Consider the following 18,941-nt stretch of genomic DNA (forward strand, 5'->3'; position numbering starts at 1 on the left):
CACACACTCACACACTCTCTCATGCTAGACCCTTCTAAGCATCTTGTCCATTTTTACACATGTATGTGAACTCTCCTGCATCACTCTTGGCCATTTTCTTGTGTTCGATTGCTTTCGCCGTTTTTTGTTTTTTGTTGTTGTCGTTGTTTTTAATTTAGATCAGCATTTGATTTCATTTCCAGTCTACTCTGGGGCTCTCTCACAGTGGATAATTTAGCCAAAATGTTTTTCTCGTGGAGACGTTAGCTGGCAATTCCCACCACAGACTGGCTTGTGCGTGCTCCCGGGGAGACCGAAGCCTGGCTCCCCTCCCACCGCAGTTCTCAAAATTGTGGATAAGAGATCCCACTTTCTCATTCTGGATACCTACTTACTGCTCATGGAAGAAGGGGTGCCCTGCCCAGCCCCAGCTGCTAAGCTCACAGCTCCCGTCAAAAAGTCCCAGGACATGCACGACGAGAGGAGCAAGCTGGTGAATGAGTATGCGTGTCGAGTGCTGGAACTTCTGGGGATGGGGCATCGTCTGTTTGTGCCTCGGCTTCTGGCGGTGAGACTGTTTTTCATTGAACTTCATTTGTAGAGAATCTGCCACCCTCTGTGAGAATTCCTTGTATCCCCGGAAGAGGCTTGTGGTCTCCTATTTCCTTCCCCACTCTACCGGGAAGGAAGTGCTGAGTGGCCACTGCCCTGGGGCCCTGTCCGAGCCTGGTCCACGCCACTCCTTAATTGACTGGAGGAGATATGGCTCTCCTCTCTGAGCCCACATCAGTGGCATTATCTCTCTGGCAGCAAAAAAGAAAAAGGTCTTATGGCTGGCCAGGCTTAGTAGTAAACCAGGATACCCAAATGCTTGGTTGGAGGCATTCTGTTATTTATGTCTCCAAAGGGTTAAATTTTACAACAGACATTATTGTGACTTATCTAGACTATGTGTGGTTTGCTTTCTAACCTCTCTATTTGATATCCAGTTTGATTGTTTTAGTAGGGAATTTTATTCCCTAAAAATCATTGATTAGGAAATTACAGATTTCTCTCCTGGAATGTTTGAACTGTTTATCTGGAAACAGCTTAGGGCTGTTGGGTCTGTGCTGAGTCTGGGAAGTCCAATTTGCTTTTTTTTAAAAATTTAATTTCCTGAAGAAGAGAAAAAATTCACTCTTCTTCACTTCCCATCAAGGGTTAAAATTAAATACCCACAATACCCACTGGTGCAGGGTTTCTTTTTAGCGGTTTGAGAACTATACCTAGCAACTGTTCTATAATATAATTGGCCTACAGTAGTCCTATACCATTATCTGTTAATTGGGCAAGAATAATTTCACTTTGTCTATTTTATACAATGGAGTTTAATACCATTCTAGACTGTTCCTTCATTTGGTTCTCTCATATTTGAGGCTTTCCAGAAGTACAAGATTGACTTGACTGAATTTAACTCTCTCTCTCACGTATCTCCCTCTAGTATAGTTCATCTTTGTTTATACTATCTTTACAAGTATTAACTTAGTCTTAATGTATCTATTTACAAATAAATAGGATCTCTCCTATATCATCATAACAGACATGTTAGGTAGCTGTGCACATAAGGGGTTTCTCACCCTGAAAAGAGTCTATTTATCACTGCAAGGTGAAGTTGAATGCAGTGACCAGCATACAGTTATAGGGAAGGGGGTGATATTTTTTGAGAAATACAGTTCCTTTGTAATTTAAGAAGGAAGAGCTCAAAATATATATTTTAGTGCCCAGGTGAGGTCATCAGTGCTCACTTGAATTTTGTTTCCCTGAGTCACTTTTTTTTTTTTTCTTAATAAAGTAGAAAACTGAAGAATCATGATTCTATTAAAAAGGAGGGTTTTTTTTTAAACAGTGAAATAAAAAGCATTTTAGGAGCTTTGACATTGAGAAGTGCTGAAATATATTTCAACAAATTATCTGCTTCTCTTTAAGGAGTCAGTTTTTTATCTAACGCATTTCTATATCCTTACAGACTGCTTAACTTTGTCTCTGACAGGCTTCCACTGATAACTTTACAATGACTGGTACTGCCTTTCTTTGGCATTTACATTTTTAGCATTTTGAAGGGAAACATAAAATCAATAACAAGAAATGTCTCTCATACCTACATCTGCATCAGGGATGACTTTAAACTGCCTGTAGTGTAGAATGATTGTCAACAGTAAAAGCTATAATCTTCACAAGGTTCAGATCTGTGGGGGTGCTCATAGACATCTATATGTTGCAACTGTACAAACTTGGCTGGGTTGCCAAAGTAGGTACCCAAGTAGGTACAGCCCTCACGTTGTTCTGGGCTCGAACATTACAGGTCATAGAGCCACTTGCAGCCTATGTGAAAAGTGTATGCTGAGTTATCTGCAGGGCCATTTGGAAATTTCTGACTTTGCTACACAGCTTAAAAGATTGTTGATAGAATTAGGGTACTCTGCATTCTGAGAAATCACATCACATGCCCTTTAATTAGCAATATGGCTATGAATTGGGATCAGCTATCCAATGAGTTATTGCTCAAAGTTTAGTGTATACCAGGGGGATGTCCAATTGTTCAGCCATGTGTTATTGGACTGCCTAATGATAGGGGATCGATGGTTAATCTGCCCAGGGTGGTCCTAAGAGGAATCCTGCCACATGCAATGTTGTAATCTTTCCATTACCAGTCAGGAGGGAAGGAACTGAAGTTTAGCTTTTTAGTCATGTTTTCAATATGACTATGTAGGGGCTAACCACATACAAATCCCTGTTTTGCATTTAAGATCCCAGTAGTATTTTTTTCATATGAGGCCAGTTACTTTTCTTAATGAAACAGATCAAATTAAATGAAGATTTACCAAGACAGTGTTGTGGATTTGAACTCTGAGCCTTATATTTTGTTCCCTGAGGCACAGAGGTACCATCAAACTACAGGAACACAAGCACATTTGGAATTTTTGCTTATGATCCTTCAAAGGTACACTTAGTAAAGAATAATTTCCCTTTAATAAATCAAGTACCAGTGTTCCACTTTAGATATTACCACAAGGCATAAATTCTGTGTGCAGACCCACCAAGCATACGTTTCTTTGGTGAAATTAAAATACCAAAGCAAGGGATACAGGTATCCTAGATACCAGCTAAGTAATGTCCTCTTCTAAAGCCCACACTTCCAAATGATTCTCAGACCTCCAGAAACTTTGCTCAATGGAATGGAAATCCTGTTAGACTCTATGCCTAAAGGAAGAAAAAGCCATTTGTGGTGAATATAGTGAAGGTGAGAAAGAGAACTGTGCCTAGATTTTTTTCCCCCCAAATAATCCTCTAAAATAATCAAATCTAGATTTTGCTGCTTATCAGAGGCCTTTAAAGAAAGATTTGTCTTTGGAGAACAGTGAGAGGTTTGGAATAGAAGCATCTGGAGCTAACATTCAAATGTTAGAACTGTTCATTACCACCCACCCTGCCTTCTTCTCTCTCTCTCTCTTATTTTTTTAATCACTTGAAAATGTGATACTCTTGCACTGAATTTTTCAGTGGGAAAAACACTCCCAAAATGGTATTAACAGTGGCATACAGCCAGAGTTCATACTCCTCTGTAAGTGTGTGAAATTTGGAGAAAGAGGAGAAGCTTTTACTCATGTTCAAAATCTTCCTGTCCTCCTAGATTTTTTCTTTCTTCTTTTATATGACATGGGAAATTATTATCAGATCATTGTATGACATGTCAGTGTTGGCTGTAGTCTCAGTACTGGTACTCTGGGCCCTGTGCATGGTGAAACTGGAGGACTGTCAAGCCGAACATTGACATACACCTATAGCCAAATGCTCCCACTGTCCCTCCAGAAGCCATCTAAGGTTTAATTTTGATCAGATTTCTTATGCTGTCAAACTGTATCCTAGTTTTTTTTTTTTTTAATTTGTAAATTTCCTTAAAACATTACTTTTAAGGAGAGAATGAAAAAGCAGATGAGAAAGTTTTTCTCCCATTTTTACCTCTGTTGTTGACTGCTGCAAGGATTGATTACTCACTGAAGACAGACTGTATTGGATTGGTCAAAAGGTTCGTTCAGGTTTTTCCATAAACCCGAACAATCCTTTTGGCTAACTTAGTAACTCTTTAAAGAAGTTAAAGACCCAAGTATGAAAGTTGCCATGTTGGGACTTTGCTGGGGGTCCAGTGGCTCAGACTCCACGATCCCAATGCACAGGACCTGGGTGGTCAGGTAACTAGATCTCCCATGCCACAGCTAAAGATACCACATGCCACAATGAAGATTGAAGATGCACGCCATCTTCAATGTGGCATGAGGGTGCATGCCACCGCTAAGACCCGGTGCAGCCAAATAAATAAATAAAGATTTTTTTTTAGTTCACTCGGTAGTGTCCAACTCTTTGTGACCCCGTGGGCTGAAGCCCATGTATACTTCTGATACCCCCCAAATATAAAAATCAATTTGTCTCTCAAATAAGTGCTACATCTCCTTTCTAATTTGCATCTGATAATTTTTTGACTTTTTAGTAGTGGGTATGCTTGAAGTAAGCTTCCCTGGTGGCTCAGACGATAAAGAATCTACCTACGATGCAGGAGACATGGGTTTAATCCCTGCGTCAGGAAAATCCCCTGGAGAAGGGGATGGCTACCAGTATCTTCTCCAGTATCATGCCTGGAGAATCCCATGGACAGAGTAGCCTGGCAAACTACAGTCCACCAGGTTGCAAAGAGTCGGACACAAATGAGCAACTCACACTTTCAGGCAATCTGGAGCTTCGTTAACACCAGCAATGTTTTGAAAAGGCCAGTCACAGAGTACTCTGAATTTTGGTTTCCAGAGATGTCATCTGAGTTGGGCTGTATCTTTCTTCTTTTGTATGATCTCAGAAGCTGGACTTGAAACTAGGCCTTGGGCAGTGTTAGAAAATTAGGTAACTTTTCTGCCTGCAGGTGATAGACTGTTCCACACCATTTTGGATCATCTGTTTGTAGGTAACTAGAGGTTAGTTGCACTGACAATAGAAAAGGTGTGCTTAGAGGTTTTGAATGATGAAGAAAGCTACCAGTCCTGTTTCACTACAAACTCTATAAGCAGCCTGTCTTGAATTTTCCCCAACAATTACCAGAGTTAATCATCAGAACAAGTGTTACAGGTGAAATAGGATGTGGTATGTCTGGTATAACTGGTAGGTGGATGCTTTCTCAACAATTTGGCAGTTGATATTTCAGTTGAAGAGACCCACTTTTGGGCTGAATTTGTTTCCAGTAACTGCCTTTTCCAGTTAAGGTGAGTTGATAGCACTTTATCCTGCTAAATATTCTCTCCACTACTTATTGCCACCATCTTTCAGTATCTATGAGGGAGGAAATAAGTCTGAGGTTTACTGAAGCTTGGTTTTTTCCCTTGGCACTGTTAGCCTGGCTCTATTTTCTGATTACTAGTTTACGAATCTAAACCTGGGCCAACCTACTCCCCTGTGAAAATGCCTGCTGTGTGAATTAATATTTTATTTTACATGTTTCTATTTAAAAGAGAAGCGAAGGGGAGAAAAAATTACATATGTAGAGTGAAAGAGAGACGAAAGGAGGATTCATTCAGTTATTCAGTAAATTTTAGTTGAGTACCTCCTATAATCTAGGCATTAGTCTTATCACTGTGGATACAGTAAAGAACAAGACAAATAAGTCCCCTTTCTTTAGGATGAAAACAAACAAAAAACTAGAAAACGACTGGATGAAGAATGACTTGATAGGCTAGGAGGAAGAATTTAAGTGCTCAGAAAAGGTCTAACTCAAATCTTATATTTGTGCTAAAATATAAATCACAAAAAGTTATTATCATAGTGAAGATGTGGGAGAAGAATATTCCAGACAGAGATAACAGGCAATAGCCTTCAGTTAGGAATGAACTCAGTGTGTACAAAAAAAAAAAAAAACAAATCAGTAAGAAGGCTAGTGTTCTTGGAACTTGAGACCAAGAAAAGAGATGCAATTCAACATCATCTTGAAGGGGAAGGCAGGGCCCCAGGTCATAAAGGGTCTTGCAGGTAATGGTAATGATTTTGGATTTTATTCTGAGCACAGTAAGGACCATTGGAGGGCTTTACACAGAAGAGCAGCGTGATTTGAAAAAGTATTTAGCTGCGGTAAGGAGAGGGAGAAAGAGGGAGACCAGCTGGGAAGTTACTGAATGACTCAGCTGAGAAACAATGACTTAGACCAGGGTGGTGATGATGACAACTTGTTATGAGCAGAAATCCTCTGACTTCCTTTTAGTCTTTCAGTGTAGTTGTTAATCACTTTTACATTTGAATTTAAATAAAGTAAAATTTGAACTTTCATGTAGTTCTATGATTTCTAGCTACTTTTTTTTTGGTTTGTTTTAATCATTTTCTTTCTGCCTTTTTTGAAAATTAAGTGCTGACTCTTAACACCTAATTTTTTTTTTTTTTTGATTTGGCCTATTTCAGTGTACCCAGTATGCCTCAGTCTCATAATTTGTGTCTCAATATTTGCCAGTGATTATGTGTAGTTGTTTATTAAAACATTTATTGCTTTCTTATTATAAGATCTTTCCCACAGGAAATATAGCAAAATATAAAGAAGAAGAACAAAAAAACTAACCTCACTCTTCAGAGAAACATTTTCTTTTATTTCCTTTCAGTCTTTTTTCTGTGCATGCATATATTTATAAGTAGTTGTTATTTCTTAAGTAAATTTTGCAAAAGTAGCTTTCATAAGAAATTCAGTAGGTAAGTGGTTTGCTTCATTTACTTTTTTTAAAAGTCTTTAAGATATTAAATAATTTCTTATTTTCTTCATTTGAGCTGCTATTGTCATTAATTGAAAAGTCATCCTCTCATTAGGTGTTTGTTATGTAACTCTTCTGTGCTTTAATTGTACTGTCTGTGTCTTCAGCCAGCTTTGTTTAAAAATTCCTTAAAATGCCCACTAAGTTAAAATCACAGATGTGTCCCAGAGTTCAAATTTTTTCCTTTTTCTGGCATTTTTCTTTTCCCAGAGCCATAGTGTGGTTAGCTTTGCCAGGATCCATCATTCTAATCTAGAGGTTATATAAATTAAATATGTTAACCTGTTAATTAATTCCTTTGTCACTTCTAGGATTTACGGTGACTTATTCAGCTTATACTAAAGCAGTTAGAAATCTCTTCCTAAAAATTTTTGGACCTCACCTAGATCTTGGCCAATAAAAGTTAAAATTCAGGAAAATAGAAATTCCTTTTGCAATGTGTTTGTTATGAATGTAGGTTAAAATGTAATGGACGATTCTTGGTGATTGTTTTGTAGACCTCAAAGGAAGATCTTCTGCAGGCTGATTTTGAAGGCGCCTTAAAGTTCTTCAGAGTCCAGCTTCCAAAGAGGTACAGGGCAGAGGAAAATGCACGCAGGCTAATGGAGCAGGCTTGCAACATTAAGGTATGATATATGAATTTATAGGTAATAAAGGTGGAGCCTGAAGCAGAGTAACATGGCAAATTATGTAAAACCCTCTGTTTGTTGCTGGATTTTGACTGTGTTGAAGGCGATGTGGTATCTGACCTAGTCTCTCTCAGACATTTTTGTCAAGGTGGTCTGTATCTATAGTGGCTGTATCGTCTAGTAGGACTTAGAGTGAACCTTGACTGGTTCAGATCGTAACAAGAGGAAGACAAACATCGATCTTACAAGTGGACCTCTAGAGTAGCCTGCTCTGTTAGTGGTTTCCACGGCAGCAGACTTAGTATTTAGATTTTGCCATCTATTTTAAGATTCTTTAGGGCCAAGCAAGAAACGCACCCTTCCCACCACTTTCCTGTTGGCTTGGGGATCTGTCAGAGGAGGATTTCTAGGTGAATTAGTTTCTGGAGTCCAAAGGGGTCACGTGGCTCCAACTCCATCAGGTCTATCCGTGGGCTTTTTGTGCTTAATTCTTACTGGATTTTAAGTTGGGTAAAGTCATTCTCATTTTCAGTGGCTGTTCTTGATTTGGTATGTAATGCTTTCCAGTGAATACCTGTGTCTGTTGAGGAGTTTCCTGTTAGATGTCCCATTGCTTTCTTCTGCTTCCTGCTGCTGCAGATAATGAATGTACAGTATACAGGACTTATGGTGGTGGTGTTTGTTCCTACCTACTTATATTTTGAAATTTATGGATATGCTTAGTGGCCATCTTTGATAGTAGATGTTGTCCATGGGTTTCTGGTTTGCTACGTAATTTCTCTCCGGTTTTTGTTCTGTTTTGTTGTTCAATATGAATTCTTTAATCCAGTTGTTATTTTTTGATGTGGGGGCAAAAATAGAACTTAAAAAAACTAGGTGAAAGAATCAAATAAGTTTTAGAGGTGTTTGTTGATGATCATAGTCAGAAAGTTGATAATTTCCTGATACAGAAAAATTATACAATCAAGTTTTATAATAATTTTAATTAATTTGGGGCTTCTTTTATAATTAATCCAGTAATTCACCAGCATCCATCATAGTGCCAATTTGTTTCTGTTCCTTTACAGAACTAAGTTAAATAAGCTTGATTGTGAGTTTAACAAAACTAAGCTAAATAAATTTGATTATGAGTTAAAGAAAAGAAAAGCACCCTGCTTAGGCCGTGCTTTCCTTTCTCTAAGGGACTTGGAAAGCTCTGTCTTGATCTGCCCATTTCCATCCCACACCTGACAGATATATGTGATATATTGCTCCTTATCACATGTCTTACAAAACTAAACAAATTTTATAAATAACTTGAAATAGAAATCTCTATTTAGAGAATTGTGGTGTTAAGGTGAGATAGCGCTTTTTAAGTTTTTTTTTAGTCTATATTTGTTTTTTGGGCTGGGCTGGGTCTCTGTTGTGGTGCAGGCTCTCTAGCTGCAGTGCTTGGGCTTAGTTGCCTTGAAGCCTGTGGGGTCATAGTTCCCTGACCAGGGATTGAACCCACATCCCCTGCACTGGAAGAAAGATTCTTAACCACTGGGGTAGTACCAAGATAGTACATTCGAAAAAAAATTTGGAACCAATTTACTGATGTAAGTTCTTGTACCTTTGGAATATTCTAGGAAATCTTAACCTAACCATGACAAAAATACAAATTTGTTTTCTGAACATAGATCCCAGGTCTTGCAGACTTTACATTCTTGCAGAAGGAAACAGACAGCAGTAACCAATGAACATAATAAAGAATATACTTAATATGTCAGAAGGTGATAAATAGCTATCAAAAGAGAAAAAGTAGGGCAAAATAAGCAAGATTGGGGTGATGGGGAGAAGAAGCATTACAGTTAGATAGAGTAGATCTCATTGAAGGTAGAGATGAGTTAGTCATGGAGATGTCTGGGGGAGGAGCACTGCAGCAGAGGCAATAGCTGATTCAGAGTCCCCACGGCTGGCTCATGCCGGGTAAGAAGACCGGTGTAGAGCTGGAATGAAGTGAATGAAAACAAGGGCAATAGGAGAGGAAGTTAGCTCACAAGGCCACTGTAAGGGCATAGGCTTTGCTTTGTATGGAGGAGCCCTTGCAGAATTTTGAGTGAAAGAGTAAGAAGATCTGTCTGAGGTTTTGGAGGATCACAGTGCTTACTGTGTTGAAAACAGACAAGAGGAAGGTACGAGTAGAAGTAGGGAGATCAGATGTGTGTTTGCAGTAACCCTCTTGAGAAACGATGACAGATGACCAGGGTGATCATAATGGGGAGAGACACAGAATGGAAGTGCTTGGAACCTGGACATATTCTGAAAGAGAACCGACAGGACTTCATGATGTATTAAACATGGGTGTGAGAGGGAAAAAGGAGCCAAAATGATTCCACAGATTGGGGATGAAGCAGTTATAAGAGAGAATAGCCATTGGCTTATTAAGCTCATGACTGAAAATGTGCTTTGACACAGACTTCCCTTTAGCACAATGCCCGCTGTAACACTTTCTTTTTTCTGGTGTCCTTAGACTTGTGTTTGAATTTTAAGTTATTTTAAACTAAATTCTAAATGTTCGAAAATGTAACTCAATGTTGAATGTAAGTAACTCTGGAGAAAAAGATTATATTGTCTTCCAAATGAACTCTGTATTCAAAGAGATCATTTTCCAAAGGTATTAAGAAAGATAGACCTCTAAAGTCTTCATCCTGAAATGCAAACTTTTAAACCCTTTTTGACTGTTTTATTTGATTAAGATCAGATGACTAAGCAGAAGCCACGTTTGTCTGTAAATGTTGAAAATACATTCCAATGGTCCTGGTGACTGAATTTTGTTGGGTGGAAGGTTTGAAAGATAGGCTTCATCCAGTCTATTGTTCCTGAGCTGTCAGAAGGAAGTACTATAACCTGGGGCAATGCTGTAGGGACCTATTAAAATAAAACATTCATTTCTAAGAAAAAGAGAGTAGAGAGTTAAGAGGTATAGGTGAATGTTTTCAAGGGAAATCTAGAATGATGGGGAAATCACTGAAAACAAAAAACCCAGGAAAGTGATTTTAAAATATGAAATGTAACAGGGAAAGACTTTTGCCCAGTATAATTTATGAAGCTCCTCAGAGGATGGAAGTAACTAACAGTTGTCAAGCCAGAAACATGAGATCTGAGAGACACTGAAACATAAATGTGAGAAAACAAGTTCAAAAAAAGAAAAAAAAAGAAAACAAGTTCAAAATATGATCTAAATGGATTGTTCCTGGGATGAAAGTGCTGTGTGCAGCCACAGTGATTTATTTGCATATGAACAGATAAGAATTCTTTAAAAAATAATAATAGGGTTGTTATTTTGTTTTGTGTATTTTGTTAGTTTTTTGTGTTTTCTAAGGAGAGTACCTTTTTCTTAGATACATAAAACAGTACCCACAGGGCTGTTTGGTTGTTGGTTGGTCAGCCACTGTTGTATGTGACTCTTTCCAACCCCATGGACTGTAGCCCACCAGGCCCCTCTGTCCATGGGGTTTTCCAGGCAAGAATATTGGAGTGAGTAGCCATTTCCTTCTCCACTGGGTCTTCCCAGATTAGGGATCAAACCCATAGCTCCTGCCTGGGCAGGCAGATTCTTACCACTGAGCCACCAGGGAAGCCCACCCACAGGAACACCATTTTAATTTATAACATGATTGTGAGGTGGGTGTGAGGTTTAGTTGAAAGAAGGAAGGCATAAATAGTACAGTATTCAGGGTTTATGCTGGGACTAGAAGGTAGATCTCCAACATAAAAATTTAAGATTGTTAACCAACGCCTGCATTTTTTCCCCCCATTTATTTTTATTAGTTGGAGGCTGATTACTTTACAGTATTGTAGAGGTTTTTGCCATACATTGACATCCAACACCTGCATTTTGAAATAGCCTTTATGTCAAGACCTTAAACATTCATACATACTCACACATATATACCTGGAGTGACACTTATGGTTATAATGTATGAAGCACTCTGATGTTTTTTCTTCTACTGTATTATATTCTATTTCATTTTAAACTTCTCTCCTTTCCCTTCCAAATCCCCAAACCAGAGAGCTAGTCACAGCCCATTAAGTGGATTTCACAGCAGCTTACAGTTTTGAAAAAGAACTCAGGCTGTTCCACTACTGGTCCCTCCTCCTCTTTCCCCATTCTGATAGACTGCAACTGTAAGAGGTTGTGGAGGGTGAGGTGTTACACTGAATAATGAGAGTGGGAGTCTGGTAAGGATGTGAGTCATCGTGCCATCTTTATAGCAGCATATGCCGGCAACTGGAAACGTTAGGAAATGATGGACTTACAGACCAAAGCTCCATATTAGAGGGAACATTTAAAGAGAAAGGCAGCTATGGTATGGAATAGGCAAAAAAGTTGAACTCATGATTTCTTATCCACAACCTGTTTAAGATTAAGAAAAGAACTTCTGTTGAAAGTAATCCATTTTTTAAAATTTTAATTACTTCTATAGTATTTGTATATGATCATATAGTCTTTGGACATGTTCTCATTTAATTACCCTTCAAAATGAATCAGTCCTCTAAATCAAAGAAACTGGGTAACCAGTAATTGCAGTCAACTGACTGGTTTTAAAATAAATGCAACAGTTATAGGTAAAAAATAACTTGGAAGCTCTGTGTGTTGATAACAGGATTTATTGATAAAGCACATTGGATTTGATAAATAACTTTATTCATCTGAAACCTGTGTGATACTAAATATCAGGAATATTTTTGGTGTTTTTTTTTAAATTTACTAACATGACTTTAAATCATTCTGATTTTCCTTCTGTTCCTATGATCCAACCAGGCTAAAATGAGAAAATATGTTTACCCATTAGACTTTACTTTGAAAAATCATTTGGTTACTAATATATGAATATCTTGCACTTTCACAAGAAGGCAAATTTTGTTGAATATCATTATTCAGTTGTTAGCATATAGTTTAAAATTTTGCTATTGGAGAGCTTCTTAAACTTGGATCTTGGCTTCATGGACTCTGAGTCACTAGAAATTTGAATTTCTTTATATAACCTTCTAAGCATCCTCTGTTTCCTAGTGAAACAATATATAACATTTATTGGATTCTTAAAGGCAACTCAGTGGCTCAAAGAAGTTAACTTTTGTGTTGTGGGATCATCTTAAACATATTAAGAAAATAGATATTTCTTTAGAGCATAAGAATTTATAAATGTACCTATACATATTCAAGTATATATATATCAGTTCAGTCCCTCAATTGTGTCCGACTCTTTGCAACCCCATGGACTGTGCCACAGACTTCCCTGTTCATCACCAGCTCCCAAAGCTTGCTCAAACTCATGTCCATTTAGTCGATGATGCCATCCAACCATCTCATCCTCTGCCATCCCCTCTCCTCCTGCCTTCAATCTTTCCCAGCATCAGGGTCTTTTTCCAGTGAGTCAGTTCTTCACATCAGGTGGCCAAAGCATTGATCTTCCACTTCAGCATCAGTCTTTCCAGTGTATATTCAGGACTGATTTCCTTTAGGATTGACTGATTTGATCTCCTTGCAGTCCAAATATACATATAATCTTTATAATTGTTCTTGTTATTTTTTTTTTTTCGCATACTTTCATTCAACATTAGTCACATATTGTATTAGGTTAAATTGATTAAATGACCAGTCTCGTTGGTTAAATGCATGCTAAGTTGTTTCAGTTGTGTCTGACTCTCTGTGGCCCTCTGGACTGTAGCCTGCCAAGATCTTCTCTCCGTGGGATTCTCTAGGCAAGAATAATGGAATGGGTTGCCATTTCCTTCTTCAGGGGATCATCAACCTAGGTTCGAACCTGTGTCTCTTATATCTCCTGCACTGGCAGGCAGCTTCTTTACCACTGGCACCACTGGTCAAAAACTGCCAGTTATTCGACATTGTATATGACTTAATTCAATATTTCATGCCTCCTTATGTTTCAAATAGACTGTTTATATAGATGATGACATATTAAAACTTTGGCTTTTTTAAACATTGAGGCATTCATTTAGTGGTCATTGCTTTGATAAAAACAAAAAGATGGAAAAAAAAAGATGAATTAGAAGAAAATATAACAGAAGTCAGAGTACTATAATAGGTTAGTTTTATGGCTGTGAAAACCTTTCCTGAGGATTATTCTCCAAAAGCTGGGGAGCATGTCTTTTTTTCTCCAGTTAACTTTTGTTTGAAACAGTGTTATAAGTGCCACTGTTATGATGAACCCCATTAGCAGTAAAGTTCATCATATCATTCAAAATATTCTTTTAGTAGATCTTCATAATAAAATGTTTGGAAAAGTAAAATAGCCTATATTACTTGTATTTTATTAGTAAAATAACTTGAACAATATTAAAACTGTGGTCTGACATTAAAATAAAAGGAGATTAGAGGGAAAAGGTCATTTACTGAGTAACTACTATGTGCCAGGAGCTATGCAAGAAGACTTTTCAGAGGAATTAACAGTTAAGATGAGACCTAAGGATTAGCAGGAATTAAGGAGTACATCTGTGGCTTCCCTGGTGGCTTAGATGGTAAAGAATCCACCTGCAATGCAGGAGACCTCTGTTTGATCCTTGAGTTGGGAAGATCCCCTGGGGGAGGGCATGGCAACCCACTCCAGTATTCCTGCCTGGAGAATTCCATGGACAGAGAAGCCTGGCGAGCTACAGTCCATAGGGTCGCAAAGAGCTGGACATGACCAGTGACTCAGCACAGCACAGCACAAGGAGTACGTGGAGGCAGGGGGAGGGGAGTTCCATGCAGAGAATATGCAAAGGCTCAGAGGTAATGAGAATATATGGAGTTGTCCAAAACCTAAATGCAGTTCCTCATTGGAAAATAGGGTTTGAGGAGCGATGGAATGAGGGGAATAGATGGAAGACTAGAGAGATAAGCAGGGGCCAGACAGCTGGTACAGAGCCGTGTAACCCTGTAATCCAGTGGTAAGCAACTTGGATTTTATCCTGGGGAAAGGGGAATGGATTGAAGGGTTTTGAATAGGAGACATAAATGATCAGATTTACGTTTTAGAAAGGCTTTTCTGGCTGGTGTGTGGAAAACGGATTAAAATGGATAAGATTAGATATTGGTAACAGACCAATTCAAGAGTGGTTGCATTAATCCAGTTAATAAGTGACCAGACTAGTATTAAAGAGATGTGGACAGATTCCAGAAATATTCATGAGATAGAATCAGCAGATTCTAGTGATTAAATGAGAGCTTAGGGCAGAGAAGGAGAGTCAGTAATGACTCTCGGGATTCTTACTTAGGCAACTTGGTAGTAATCACTTTATGAAGGCAAGCAAAGGACAAACTACAAGGATAATGAGTTAAGTGTGGGACATGTTAGTCTCATGGTGTATATCTACAATCTCAAATTCAAGTACATAAAACTATCCAATAGGCAGTAGGTATGGAATGGAAGTCAGATCTGAGCTGAAAGTAGTCATTTGGATGTCATCAGTATTTGAACTATGGGAGTGGGTGAATTTTCAGAGGAGCAGAGAGAAGGGTTGAGGATAGATTCATTAACATATAAGAGATGCTCTGAGGCATAGAAGCTAGTGAGACTGGAAAGGCAACACCCAGAATAGTGTGAAGTGTGAAAAGGTATATTTTCAAGAAGGAAGAAGTTGAACTTCTTCCTGGTTAGTTCAACCAACCAGGATGCTTAGAGTTCACGTAAGGTACTGAGAGTGGAAGTGGATGTCATGCAACAGTTAGTGATAAAGAGGTGCTTTAGTGACAGCATTTTCAGTGGGGTGATGATGTATAATGGCCAAAGATTCAAGGAATAAATGGGAGGTGAGTCAATGGAAAAGGGAAGATGAGACAACTTCTTCTAAGGAGGTTAGCATAGGGAGATAACAGAGGATGACAGCCAGCAAGCTAGAGCATAAGTACAAGAGATGTGAAGTTGAGATGAAGTTTTGGAGGATGGGGAAGATGGCTTTAAATGCTTAAAATTCCCTCAATGAATCAATGTCTTCATATAGTATCTACTACATGCCAGGCACTGTGCTAGGCCCAGGGAATGCAAAGTTGAGCAAAAGCAGAAAAACTCCCAGAACTCATGGAGTTTATATTGTGCAGAAGATATTAATTATATAATTGTCTTAATAGATGTACAATTGCAAAAGTGAGACAAATGCTCAGAAGGGATATAATAAAGATATATGAAGAGCAGAGAGCAAAGGAACCTGACCCAGGGGATTAGGTAAAGCTTTCTCGCACTGAGATGATAAAGCCCTTCAGACTGAAGGAAACGTGTGGATGCTGTGGGGTGGGAGGGAGTGTGGTATATTTAAGAAATGGAAGATGGCTCAAGGAATGATGACGGCTGGTATCCAGGGGCCAGACCATTAATTTTCAAATAAGAAGGAAAGGTCCACAAGAGAAAAAGCTAAAGATTCAACATATATCAACAGAGACAGACCTAGATCAAAGAATGTACTTTTTTTTCCATTACAGCAGGAGGGACTGAGTAGATGGGGAATAAAGACAAATGTGTAGGTTAGGTAAGAGAAGGGAAGGTTGAAGGAAATTGAATTCTTATATTCCACTTAAAGATTTCTCTTATTTCTGTTAAGAATGTAGTAGAGCTGGAGATCTAAAGAATACAGACAGACTTTTAGGTATTGTAGAGAATGGAAGAACTAACTGAGAAAACACAAAAGAATTCTTGGGCTGAACTGTTGGAGATCATGAATTCATAATGGCAAAAATCTGCAACTTTTTTGGGAGTTTCTCTAGAAACACCCACCAATCCAAATATATACCTGAAGAAAGCAGTTAGTTTCACCTATCACTGAGGTTTCCCACCATTAGACAAAAGGAGGGCAGTGCAACCTGGGCAGTGGTGCACTAATAAGTCAGACCTTTGGGGGCATGAGAGGGAGGAGTAAAGGGAGAGTCTCTGATTTGTAGCTTTTGCCAGCTTCCAGGTAGAATACTTCCACCATGGCCAATTTCAGGGTACCAGTGACTTAACAACTGGCACAGCATTTCTGACTGTTAATAGTCATTTCTGTTGGACTGGTAGCTTCTAACCCTACCTCACCACGGGGTCAGGGAGATGAGGCTCATAGCAGGAGAGTGGTTAACATGATAGATAATGGAATAGAACCAGTGAAAGAGAGAGTGAGGACAGATAGGGATTGAGAGACTGTAGGACAGGGAGTGAGGGCGAGGGACAAAGAACTGAACTCTAAGAATGCAGAGAGTGGTGGCTGAGGCCATTAAAAGTCTTATTGGTGATTACCCAAGAGAAATGCATCTTTTCTCCAAAAACACTTTTATTTTAAGGACAGTTTAGTGACATTAGAAGATAATACTTACCTGTGCTCAGAATTTTCAGTTGGTAGCTCAGGCTATGATTTTTCCAGTAGTAATGTACGAATATGAGAGTTGGACCCATAAAGAAGGCCAAGCGCCGAAGAATTGATGCTTTTGAACTGTGGTGCTGGAGAAAACTCTTGAGAATCCCTTGGACTGCAAGGAGATCCAACCAGTCCATCCTAAAGGAAATCAATCCTGAATATTCATTGGAAAGACTGATGCTGAAGGTGAAGCTCCAATACTTTGGCCACCTGATGGGAAGAGCCAACTCATTGGAAAAGACCCTGATGCTGGGAAAGATTGAGGGCAGGAAAAGGGGACGACAGACGACAAGATGGTTGGATGGCATCATCGACTCAACGGATATGAGTTTTAGCAAGCTCCGGGAGATGGTGAAGGACCGGGAAGTCAGGCATGCTGCAGTCCATGGGGTCTCTAAGAGTTGGACACAACTGAGCAACTGAACAACAACAAAAGCTCAGCTTTCTTAGTAGCAACAAAATCATACAAGTTGCTAAATATTTTGCCATCCATGGCTAGTTCACACAGTTTGCTTCTCTCTGTCTTAATGAAATTATCACCATCACTACCATTTTACTCTAATCGTAGAGATTTGAAATGCATTGTAGGAGGAATAAACAAAAAGGGCAGAGACTGTAGGAGTAAGGGAAATAAGAGTAAGAGGAGGGCTCTAGTGGCTAAAAACAAAGTCCTACCCTAGCATCTTACTCTTTCACACCAAAATCATCTTCCTAACCCTGCTAGAGAGGGGGCCACCACTGACCATATGTTACCATGGTAGCTACCTGCCTCTGAAAACTCGAAGCTCTCAGTTACCCATATATTATACTGTGATGGACCATTATCCATTCTCCCAAAGTGGGTTAATACAATTTGATCTTGCCTCTCACAAATCATGCTTTTCATGGACTAGAGGTAAATTCATTTATCTGGAGATTTAATATTTTTCCCTCTGAGAACTCCATATCTGTAACCGTGGATTTGAACTTAACTGTTTGAAAATAACTTTCTCACTAGAGCAAAACTATAAAGAACATTTGTATTAAAAGCAATTTACCTCTAATTTCTTCATGCCGTTTGCTATTTCTTTCTGGCGATTGTTGCTGTGTATAAGCAAGAATGTAATCTCCCAAATAGAGGCTTTTTCTGAATTAGCAATGAGGCCACACAGAGGCTTTTGTTGACTCCATGAATCTAAAATACACACCGGTATGTGCATTGTGGAAAGGGCTCATGTTTAATGGAACCATATCTCGTGTTCCTTTCCTGTAGAGACCACTCACAGCCACAGTTTGGACTATTTGGTTTCAACTGTCATAGTATTCTGCCAGGTTACCGTTAATTTTGTTATAGGCTACAGTGATGTGGTCATTAACAAATAGATAGTGAAGGAGTTTTGATATCAAAACATTTCTTTCACGTTTCCTTTGAAGCTTCTATTAACATTGATAACCCTTAGCGTGTCTTGAGATTTGGGGCATTGTTTTGTTTTCCTCCAAACAGGGATTAATACAATTTGATCCTGCCTCTCACAAAGCAAACATTGTAGGAACGAGCAGAACACATGTTAATGTTGGCCATGCTCTGAAACAGTTCATAACAGGTAGAGAAAACAGGCCAGAGCTCCAGGTGCCCAAGCCTCAGCCACCCTTCCTCTTTAGAAAACTCTGCTCTTCTGGCCGTTTCTAATCAGCTGGAATACATTTGTATCCTTCGTTGCTTCCGCTGTTTTATTCTACCATCATATCTGCTTCTCCATTCATTCTCTTTCAGTTTATTAAGGAGAAAGCATGTAAACACTTTTAAATTAACTTGATGGGTGTTGCATGATGAACTGATCTATAAAAACCATTCCATTGTCCTATTCCAAAGAAAAGTAAGATAAATGGATATAAAAATTGATTTTTATGTGGGCATCTCTTTTTTCAGAAACAGAAATACTAAGAATTAGAATACTTAGAAATTAAACAGAATACTAAGAAATCATAAGAATACTTGCATCTCAAACTTGGTACAGTGTCCCTAGAGCTCTCCACATACAATTAACAACAAAAAAGGACACTTCAGAACTACTCTTTCAACTAGAAGTTTCCCTTCTCTCAAACTTTTAAGTATTCTTTTTCCCTGCAGCTAATTCACTCTTAGCAGTCTTCTAAAGACTTAGTAAGACAAATGGTTATGCTCTTAAGT

The 18,941-nt window shown here is 38.7% G+C and overlaps 1 protein-coding gene across 4 annotated transcripts in view; it reads left to right on the forward strand.

Moving 5' to 3' along the window:
- Nucleotides 1–18,941, forward strand: part of RABGAP1L (RAB GTPase activating protein 1 like) — a 677,120-nt gene that overhangs the window by 527,656 nt on the left and 130,523 nt on the right. For 3 of the 4 annotated variants that reach the window (XM_061160751.1, XM_061160749.1, XM_061160750.1), the window contains exon 19: nt 7,286–7,414. In XM_061160751.1, coding sequence (XP_061016734.1) covers nt 7,286–7,414 — 129 coding nt within the window. Of the gene's footprint in view, nt 1–8; nt 548–7,285; nt 7,415–18,941 lie in introns of those variants that run through there. The other variant, XM_061160758.1, reaches the window with a different exon arrangement.

Source organism: Dama dama, chromosome 14 (assembly GCF_033118175.1).
Source record: "Dama dama isolate Ldn47 chromosome 14, ASM3311817v1, whole genome shotgun sequence".
Taxonomy (NCBI): domain Eukaryota; kingdom Metazoa; phylum Chordata; class Mammalia; order Artiodactyla; family Cervidae; genus Dama; species Dama dama.